Source organism: Chrysemys picta, chromosome 2 (assembly GCF_011386835.1).
Source record: "Chrysemys picta bellii isolate R12L10 chromosome 2, ASM1138683v2, whole genome shotgun sequence".
NCBI lineage: Eukaryota > Metazoa > Chordata > Testudines > Emydidae > Chrysemys > Chrysemys picta.
In genome coordinates this window covers 137,864,856-137,876,011 of record NC_088792.1, presented here as the reverse complement: position 1 = coordinate 137,876,011, position 11,156 = coordinate 137,864,856, and the positions used below count along the sequence as shown (strand labels likewise).

Below are 11,156 nucleotides of genomic sequence, written 5' to 3'. Positions count from 1 at the left end.
CCTAAAACCAGACCGGGGGAGAAGTTTACAGACTAGTGTTGGTACAACGCATGGAGGAACAGAAAACTGCACACTTCTGCTGACTGTAACTCCATTATGTGGCAGCGCCTTGGAGCACAGCAGAGGGCATTAACAGATGCATGCTAGATGTAGACATGCATGTACACATAGAAATGCAGATATTGTACATGCAAAATCACCACAGTTACATCCATATGAATGTACACACACCACACCTACATACACAATGTGGCAATGTGCACACCCCCAAAAAAACCACAGCTACTGTACACAAACCGACACCTGCACTGTACATACAATGTGCTGTGAGCCTGTGTGTGGAAAGTATGTTGTGTATATGTGTATCATGCCTATGTCTAGTGTGTATGTGCATAAATGCAGTGTATGGAGGAGAATGCACATTTACACACAGTCATTTGTATAGCCACACTCGCTGTACACCTACGCCCGCACACCTCATGTACAACACGCACACTTGTTTACTGTCCTGCTCAGCAAGCACCAGCCGCTTCTCCTGTGCGGGCTGCAGCAGCTAGAGGTGCTGCTGTGCCCGGGCGCCGGCGTTAGGAGGAGCAGAGAGATGCCGCTCTTTCCCCTCCCCTCCTGAAATGAGGCCGGGTGTGTGTCAAAACCCACGTGTTTAGAGAGGCAGACGCCGAGAGAGGAGACATAGCTGGGCCGGGGCGCAGCGTCTCCGGCCTCAGCCTGTTTTCTGCACCGCCGAGGCGGCCGCCAAGGAGCCTCAGCCATCCTCCTGCGTCCCTCTCCTCCCACAGCTTGGGGAAGGAGGCGGCGGCGAGACAGCCCGGCTCATCCTGCCCCATGCCGGTGGTTGGTTTGTTTTTGTTCCCACCCCTGCTCCCATCCCCCTGCTGCCGGCTAGGCTAAGCCAGGGTACCTACCTCATTTTTGTGTGTGTGCCCTAGCTCCTATAATGGAAAACCCGCCCGCAGAAATTTCTGGTGGTGGTGGTGGTGTCCCTCCTCTTTTTTCCCCCAGCAGCAGCAGATCATTGTTGTGTGGGAGGAGGGCAGCAGGGATGGACTTGATCTTTTGGATCTCTTGCTAAGACAGCAACACACCGCGCAGAGCGGAGCAGAGCGAGCGGAGGAGGAGAGAAGAGCCCGCTTCGCTGCTGCTGCTGTCGCTAGATGCAGAGCCTCCCCCAGCCAAGCCAGAAGCTTGATTTTTAGGGGGCTTTTCTTTTCTCTCTTTTTTTCCCTTCTTTCCCCATTCCTCCCCCCTTGCAGTTTCCCTGCTACGGCAGATGTGTTTGGGGTCCTCGCACAGCTGGGACTATGGTGAAATTTCCAGCGCTCACTAACTACTGGCCCCTGATCCGATTCTTGGTTCCTTTGGGCATCACCAATATAGCCATCGACTTCGGGGAGCAGGTAACTCGCCGGACGCCTTTTACCTTTTCTAGACATAGCCAAATGCAGCCATCCATCGCTGGCGCTAAGGGATAAATTACTGTGGAAGCTGCTGCTTTGCAAATGTGCCTTATTAGGATCCCTATTGCTGACTGTTTACAAAACATGTATTTCTTAGTCTCTTTCCTGTGAGCCTGGGGTCGCTGATGGCAATGCACACCTAGGCTGTATTTGATTGTCAAATGTGGACTTCCCTCTGCCAGAACATCCATAGGAGGAGACTGTAAAATAGGGTGCACTGTGGCTATAGGTATCCCGAGAGGAATTTGCAGATAGCAGTTTGCAGAAAACAAACAACATTGCTGCTGCTTTGCTCAGTGCATCACAAAATTTTGCCTGAATGCAGAATATCGATTGTCTCATTTATTTGGGGGTGGGCTCTCTGTTTTCTGTTTCTTTTTCATCTCATGGTTGCTTTTGGTTTTGAAGCCTCCCTGCTGTGTTTGTGTTTTGGAAAGATCTGTTTACTGCTTGTTTATTATTCATCAGACTTTTTTCTGCTTTCCACTGTGAATGTTAAAACATGATCTGTTTTGAACTCTACTTTGATACACATAGAAGGACATCTTTTTAGTGCACTCAAGAATTATGTAATTGGGGATTACATAAAGAATTTGTCTATATTTTAATTTAAAACTACTTTTCAAAAAACCCACCATACAATATTTTTGCTTAATTTGTGGGAGAAAGGGGATTTAAAAAAAAAAAAACCTATTGCAAAACACATAGCAGGTTGGGTTGATGATTGAGAATATTTAAACATATAGATATACTGCTAATTGCTGCTTGTTTGGGGCTTGCTAGTGTGCAGTTATAACTATTGATTTTGTGATGGAGTGAAGGGGCCTAATTCCCTCCCCCTCATACAACCTGCTTTATCTTGTTCTTTTACCTCTCTCCATGTGGCGTCATTGAAAACCTAGTGCTGCTGCAACCTCTTCAGCAGGTAGTGAACCATTTGTAGGCACCAGTCCCTGCCACCTTACCAGTGAAGCACTGTGTTTAGGAAACTCTTACAGGATGCTGTGTAATGATATTGGCAAAGGATGGATTAAATCAATGGGGGAAAAAATAGGGTAGCATTCTCTGCATTAGTATGGACAGCAAGAGAGAATCTCTGAAATGTGAAGTGCTAAGCATTTAATTTATAACAATTTACTGAGCTGACTTTCTAACTCTGTTTACCTTGAATACTCTTTTTGTATTGCTTTCTTTGTCATCATTTTAAATTCACAAATTCAGATGCCATGGTATGAGAACCTGAGAAGAGTAGCATAGAAAGCACTGGAATTTATTGCTAACGAACTTTGAAATGGATTAAGTCAATTGTGAACAAGTGTGCCCACTTCGTCCTAATTAAAGTTCCACACTATTGCTGATATAAAACTGTTCTTTGCCTTAGATACCATCTAAAATAAGGCTCGCTGTATTTCCTCACTTTTTATCAGAGACCTATTTACTTGGCATAGTTTCCTGTGTAAGAAACATAGTCACAAAGTGGGTGAAAGCCCTATGTAACAAGTGAACTAGCTGAATGCCCCCTAACCACTTTCATCCTTGTGATAAGTTACTGTTCTGTCAACAGGTAATCTGGTGCCTTTTAGGCAATTCTTATACATACAATCAGCATATGCACCTACTCCTGCATTTCTTATTCAGGCAAAGATACTATACAATAAATTAGTGAATTTGCCTGTGTAAAAAGTGCAAGATTGGGCACAATTATATTAGAATGGAAAATGGATATAAGAATCAACTATTTGCCAAGATATTTCATTCTTATTTCTCTTTTCTTCTTCTTTTAACAAAAAAATCTTTATTCTAAATTTAAGCAATAAAAGATATTCAGAATATTTTGATATATACAATTTGTTCTTGTCTCAGACAAGGGCAATTTACTCTACCAATCAGTTTTCCATAAATCCCACTCTCTGCCTCCTGACAAAAGAGAGAAAACAGGATAGAAGAAAATGAAGAAAAAAGGTGATTTAGAGGTACAAATGTACAATCTGCCTTATACAAGTAGGGTCTGATTCAGAGTCCATGCCAATCAGAAGAAAGTCTTCCATTGATTTCAGTGCTCTTCAGATTAGAACTTTCAACATTAACAAATAGATCACAGAAGAACTCCTTGAATGTTGAGTGTTCAGTATGCTCTTGCCACTAACATCCCAACCCCCACTTACACTGGGAAAATGAGCATTTGGAAAATGCATGTTAAAAATTATTTATGCAGCTTTTTAAAATGGTGCTGAAAATGGTGGTCTCACTGCTGTGGATAGGGTCAATCAAGTTCAACACTCTTTGTAGCAAGGCATGCTGGATACCTGGTAGAATGAGATATAGTGACATGCTTTTGGACACCACCACAGCATGGATGCCCTTCAAGGGAGTTGGGCTAATCAGCTGCCTCCCAGCAGGGGGGAAAGAAGGCCAACAAACTGCTCACTTAAAGGGGGATTGCTGCAGGGAGCAGAGAGGTTCCTGTAGGAGACTGTGGATGAGGAAAGGGGTCTTCCTACACTAGCTAGGTGGAAGACTTGGCTGGGGATACCTGCTGGGTAGGGAGCAGCATAAGATTGCTGAGACAGGGGCCGGAGGAGAGGCTAGGTGACAGGACCTGGTTTACCTGTCTTCAGTGATGATGAACTGTGTTTTAACAAGTATCAGAGGGGTAGCCGTGTTAGTCTGAATCTGTAAAAAGCAACAGAGGGTCCTGTGGCACCTTTAAGACTAACAGAAGTATTGGAGCAAGTCTGATGAAGTGGGCATTCACGCCCAAAAGCTTATGCTCCAATACTTCTGTTAGTCTTAAAGGTGCCACAGGACCCTCTGTTGTGTTTTAACAATAAGTGCATCCCTGAGGAAAAGGGAATGAAATACTGACACTTGTGGGAGCTTCATCAATATACTGGTTGGTGAGTTGGTTTATCCCCTCACATGAGAGTGGGGAAGCTGAGGAAGAAATGATAATTTTATTCTTTTGTTGGTAATTCTTATGCACAAGCGTGTCCAATTTTTGAGATGTCATGTGTGCATTTTTTCCCCCAGTGGATGCTACGTGATTATCAGGCTAGTACTGTTGAGCAAAAATAGACTTTCCAGAAGATAAAGATTTGATGAGCCAGTCATCTGATCACTCCCTGCTGCGGTAATAATTTTAATAATAGGGCAAAATCAGAATAATTGTATACATAATAATGGGTGTACCAAGGGACAGCTCAGAAAAAGCTACAGTACTTCCCCTTGTGCATTTATGCTTAACATAAGACTGCTAATATAAATCAGTCAAATTAGCATGAAGGGAGATTATTCCCTATGGCTAATAATCTCTAAAAGAGGCACAGAAGAATATGTTGGTCGGATATAAGATTATTGAAGAAAAAGTAGCCTAGTAACATACACTGGCTGAACAGATTGATCAGTCATTGAAAGAATTCTGTAGATCATAAGACTTTTGATACAGCTTCCCCATTTGTTGTTTCCATGAGTAGAAATATTATTTGGGAGCACAGTTTTCAAAGCAGAGTTCTTTCAATAAAATGTAATGCCAGTTTTGTTAAATGTGAGGCAAGTGACTAGTTTCTAAATTCTTTTTTTGCTTAACACAATTTTGTGGGATTTGAGATATTTTTATCATGTGGCTAAGTATAGGGAGGATAATACAGCTAAGAAATTGCCACATCTTTTGTTTGTCCTCTGCTGTCACTAGATAATTATTTGGCAGGTGATTTAGGAGAGGACTAAAGAACTTTGTGAGCATTGTACATTGTGGAAGATTAACAATAAGGGGTATTAAGTATTTTCAGAAGACTCAATGATTATGGGTGTACTAGATGAACAGTATATTTTTAATTATAATTCTGTATTGTGTTTAGGATGTAAAAAAATGTTACAGTAACATCAGTGAGAACTAATAGTCTGTTCCAGAGCCCATTAATGTCTGTGAAGATATTCTCATTGACCTTAAGGACTGGATCCAGCATTCTTTGCTTTTTGGGACAAAACTGTGATTGAAATCTAATCAGCTAACCTCATCTCAATCTTGTAAACTTTTCTCAGATGTAGGCATCTGAATTTTGTTTATATTAAAAAATGGTAATATTGAAGTATGAATACAGAATGATTTAGAAGTGGAGAGAGGGAGAAATCACAATACTAGCTCTAACACATTATTCCTATTTGCTCTGTTTTTATGCTGACTTATGCTTTCCTAAGTACATTAACATAAATGTTTCATTATGTTGAATAAGCTTTTGGGGGGGCTTTTAAGAATGGATCCCAACATTTTTTTAACTCCCTTATTTTCTGCATCATGTATTATACCACTATATGTTGATGTAATAACACCACTATTCTCACTTTTCATCCAGGGAGCTTAAAAGCACATCACAAAGATAAGAATAATTATCCTCATTTTACAAATGGAAGTGTTGCTAACTCATGATTTTTATCATGAGTGTCACGATATTTGGTGTTTTATTTAAGGGCCCAGGTACTGGAGACCAGTGATTACCTGAAAATACCAGCATCTGTCTTGTTGTTGTTGCTTCTTAAGTTTGTAAGTTTGTATTTCTTGTGGTTGCAGAAAAAAAACCTTCAAAGGACACAAAAACCAGAAGCCAATGACCGCACCTCCCTTCCCTACAAAAGTATCATGATTTTTAAGCCACTTTTTTGGGAACTGACTGATTTCTTTTAACATTTTAGGGTTGGCAATACTGGGGAAAATTAAGTACAGATGGGGTAATGAATTTGCTCAGGAATGCCCAGTAAGCCATTGGCAGAGCTAGGAATAGAATGTGGGTCTCACTTGTTGGTCAGTGCTCTGTGCACTAAACTGCCTCTGAGGTGGCATCAATAACAACAATATTTTGGAAGAGTGTTCCCTGGTTGCTAACACCAGTTATCAATGTTGGGACTCCCTACTGTTGTCATGTTAGCACTGGTGTTAACTAACTTCGAGTCATAGAGTGCAAGGCCAGAAGATCAGCTAGTAGTCTGATGTCTTGTGTACCACAGGCCTCCAATATCGCTCAGCACCTGCACATTAAAGCTAACAACCAAAATGAGACCCAAATAAATGAGACCCACAGGAGACTAGGTTATGATGTGCCACAGGCAGAGAATAAAAGGAACCAAGGTGCAGCAGTGCTCAAGGTCCCTGCAGTGGGCCTTACTTGCTACAAGTAAAGTTGTATGACACTGTCTTTCTTGAAAATGGTATCAGCAGCCAGTGCTACAGTAGGTCTCCCAATAATCAGCTGAAGCAATGTTATCAACCATGTTTTGTTTTTTTTCCAACTGTCAGTAGGATAAACAAGACCTGTGGCTGTTACTGTGAGATCTATTACCAGCAATTCATGAGCAGTACCCGTGTATACACATACGCGTGCACGTGTTATGTTCAGTGGCATTTAGGCTTAGTCAAACTGAAACAAGGCAATGAAGGAGTCAAACTACTACTCCCTCATTAACTCCTTCTTGTGCTTCAGGGCTCTTGGGATAACCTGGTAATTTTATATATTACATGTGGTACAGTACTTTAGGTTCAAATAAGTGAGTTACCATAAGAGCAATGAGACCATCAACAGCCCTTGTTCTAAATTTGTTGGCTGCTGCTGGTTTAAGAGGCCTAGTTTTATTTTAACAGGTTTCTCCTTGTAGTTAAAACCATTTTCTTTTCTTAAATGGTGACCAGAAAAACAGAACAAGTTGTGCATAAAATATTAAAGAGAATTAATGAGATTGGAGAGTTTATATTCCCAACTGCCACTGTGGCATCTTGGCCAGGTTACATAACCTTTCGATGCCACTGTTCACTCATTTTTAAAGAGTGCATAACACTTACCGATGTCACAGGGCAGCCAGGAGAGTTAATAAATTTCAAAAATACTCGAGATGAAAGGTGTCATAAGAACGAAGTATTATTATGATTGACGTCAGTGGTCAAAGACTAACCTAGATTAGGTAGGCCTTTAATACCACGTTAACAGAAATGTGACAATATAAGCTCCCATTGTAATCAGTGTAGGCTATAACTATATACAATAACCATGATTCCATTAGTAGTATTGTATCCTAGTGGAAATACCATTAGGTTTTTGAAAATATTGCATTGCTATGACAATATTTACTGATGGATTTCCCCCCCTTTCACGTGTGCATAATTCCTGAACTAAAGGGACACTTTCAGGTAAATTTAGGCCCAAACTTAGTTCAAGAAAACAAGTTTTTACAAAAGGTTAAACAGAAATGTTTGTGATTTGTTTTGTTTTGTTTCACGTTTCAGTGGAAACATTTTGAAGGAATTCCATTCCCCCGCAGGGTTTGTAACCCAAATATTACAACATTGCGTTAGTACAGGAGAAGCAGAACGTGAAGCTGACTAGTAAACTGCACTATTGTTTCCAATCTATATTTGTCCAAGATGAGAAATCCAAGAAGTAAGAGCTAATCTGTAGCCACTAGGTGGAATGAGCAATGGGACAACTTCCAGAATCCAGCCAGTCTCAAGATCTCCGCTTCAACACTGACTCTGGGGCCTTTCTGCTGCCTGGCAGCATGGCTGCAATTTTCTTCCTCACTTTTTATATAAATTGTGGAATTCTCCTTCTGTGTCTCCATTAAGGCCAATGCCCTTTCAGCAACAGACCGTGGCTCAAATATTCAAATCTCAGTTTCTATTGGGACTATTGCCTAGCTCCCAATTTTGGATATGAGAATAAAGGCATTCATGCTCTTAGGGAAATAAGTTAGTGGTGCCAATTTAAAATGGCAACTCTTACCCTTCTTTTTCCTACTGTATTCCCAATTCCCAGCAGCTTCTCTTGTCCCCTTGCCAATGTGTCTTACTTAAGAAATTGAATTGGGATCCCCAAGCAGGCTATTTATTAGTCTCCCCTCTGGTCTATAGGCACAGCACAGATACTGCAGCACTGCTAAGCACTGAAGGGGAAGCAGTGGTTTAATTTTAATGTGACTGGAGCAGTTAGCAGCAGTGCTTCAAAGGAAAACCACCATCCCTTTTCCCAGCAAGACTACAGTTTTCAGGTACAGGAGTGGTTGGCCTGTGCTTAACGGCTTGAAGAGTAAACTGGTTTAGGGCTCTCAACTCAACTTTTTTTATTTAAAAATTAAGTTAACAAGAGGCCATCCCCAAAGTGTGGGGTTGCTGGATATTGTGGGAGTGGAAATGAAGGAACGAGCCAAGAGGCAGTTGATTATTAAAGAACTAAAAGAGGGGTGGGGGGAAGAAGGCTAGAGGACAACGGGTGTATATGGTTTTAGTTGCTGTTTCTTCCCTCTGCCCCCTCCCCCTTCTCCCCCTGCCCATTACAGGTAATAGACGTAAGTGTGTGTGTGAGGGGGAGAGAAAGAGATGAGGTTTGACCTCTGCACTGCAGGGTACTTAGACATCACCAAAAAAGCCCCAAACAATTAGACAATCAGGGACACCAACCAGAATTCAGTAGTAATTGATTGAGGTCTACAGTGTCTTCACATGGAGAGAGACCTTAAAACCAAAAAAACCCTCAACAACAATGGAATTCAGTGTTATATGATGTAGGCACTTAGACTTTATGTGCAGAAAGTGGTGTGCTTTTACAGTGCTGCTGCTTAAGTAGAGTGGAAGGTTCTGCTTTCTTGTTGAGTTTAGTTACAGATAGATGCAACATAAGGCCACATTTGACAGACATTACCTCCTCTTCAAGGAGACTAAAGAACCACGTTTTTTGTTTTTGTAATTAGGTCAAGCCTAATTGTAGGATTTTCATATTGAAGCTAGTGCCCCGACACTTGTTTGTGAGCACTGATATCTAATGTAGCAACCAAAGGTACTGTATACAGCATTCGTGAAGGAGATAGCAATTACTTTATTTAGGTCTCTAGGAATTAGGATGATATTAGCATTTGGCCCAGTCATTAATAAATTAACTTGTTCCTGTGAAGTGTAAATAGAATGCTTAGAAATGGAAGCTGTTTTAAAATTAAAGGTGGATGGCTTAGCTCAGGGGTAGGTAAACTACGGCCTGGGGGCCGCATCCGGCCCTTCAGATATTTTAATCCGGCCCTCGAGCACCCACCGAGGAGCAGGGTCTGGGGCTTGCCCCGCTCCGGTGCGCCAGTCGGGGAGCGGGGTCGGGGGCTTGTCCCGCTTCAGGCATACCATGGCTCCATGCGGGCTTCTGGAAGCAGCAGCATGTCCCCCCTCCGGCTCCTACATGTAGGGGCAGCCAAGGGGCTCCGCAGCTGCCCCTGCCCCAAGCGCTGCCTCCGCAGCTCCTATTGGCCAGGAACCATGGCCAATGGGAGCTGCAGGGGCAGCGCCTTTGGACAGGACAGCATGGAGCCCTCCCCCCCCTCCCGCAGCTCAACCCTGTGCCCCAGCCCGCAGCCCCTTCCTGCACACTGAACTCCTAATTTCTGGACCCATAGAGCCCGCACCCCCTGCCAGAGTCCTCACCCTCTCCTGCACCCCAACCCCCAATTTTGTGAGCATTCATGGCCCGCCATACAATTTCCATACCCAGATGTGGCCCTTGGGCCAAAAAGTTTGCCCACTCCTGGTTTAGCTGTAAGGCAGTGGTTCTCAAACTATTGTACTGGTGATCCCTTTCACGTAGCAAGCCTGTGAGTGTGACCCCCCCCCCTTAAATATATAAACAAGTGTTTTTAATTTATAACACCATTATAAATGTTGGAGGCAAAGCGGGGTTTGGGGTGGAGGCTGTCAGCTTGCGACCCCCCCATGTAATAACCTCGCGACCCCCTGAGGTGTCCTGCCCCCGAGTTTGAGAACCCCTGCTGTAAGGCAAGGTGGTAGAGGAAGAGGGAGCAAGTCTGGGTCAATTATGAAGAGAAGTCTGGAGCAGCCATGAGGAAGAGTGGGGACAGAATCTGGGGAAAATAGGCATTAGGGAATGCCGGAGAAGGTAGTCATTAGCAGCAGGCAGGAGGAGGAAGTCCTAAAGAGTAGTCAATTGAAGTATGCAAAAGGGATGTCGGAGGCTCCCACTTTACTTGGCAGTGGTGAGGCCTCACCTGGAGTATTGTGTCCAGTGTTGGGTGCCACACTTTAAGAAATCTTCCATTGTTGCATGCAGTGTTGTTGTAGCTGTGTCGGTCCCAGGTTATTAGAGAGAGAAAGTGTGAGAGGTAATACTGTGATGTTTTGTACCTCGCGGGAACGCCCAGCACCCCCATGTTCACCCTTATAAAATGATGGTGTGGTATCCAATGCAAAGTTTGTCATGTTGTGTCTTTGGAAGCCTCATGATACACTGAGCATTGTTGTTATAGTAATGTTATAGGTTATAATTTCATGTATATAGTTATGAGGCTGAAAATGTGTCCTCATGGCTTAAAGCAAGCCTGGGCAAAAACTCCCCCAAGAGTAGAGGGGCAGTTCACACCTCATCAGGGCATGTACGGGACAAACTCAGCCCAGCCTCACAGGAATAAAGGACACTGGCCTAGGCAACAACAAAGGATCTGTGGGACTCTCGAGTGAGTCACCCCCTTCCTTTGGTCAGTTTGGGACTGCGATGAGGTAATGCTCACCTGACTCGGAAGGGGGACAGGGCAAAGCCAAGAGGGAAGAAAGAACATGATAAAAGGGAGAGACATTTGCCATGCTCTTCCTCTCTCTTCCACCTCCATCTGCAGACATCACCACCAAGCGACTGAAGCTCTGATCAA

The 11,156-nt window shown here is 43.2% G+C and overlaps 1 protein-coding gene across 1 annotated transcript in view; it reads left to right on the top strand.

The window, feature by feature from the left end:
* The first annotated feature begins 564 nt into the window (after positions 1–564).
* Positions 565–11,156, top strand: part of ANKH (ANKH inorganic pyrophosphate transport regulator) — a 152,896-nt gene continuing 142,304 nt past the window's right edge. The window contains exons 1-2 of the mRNA XM_005286083.4: positions 565–852; positions 1,272–1,415. Of these exons, the coding sequence (XP_005286140.2) occupies positions 844–852; positions 1,272–1,415 (153 nt within the window). The 5' untranslated portion in view covers positions 565–843. The remainder of the gene's footprint in view (positions 853–1,271; positions 1,416–11,156) is intronic.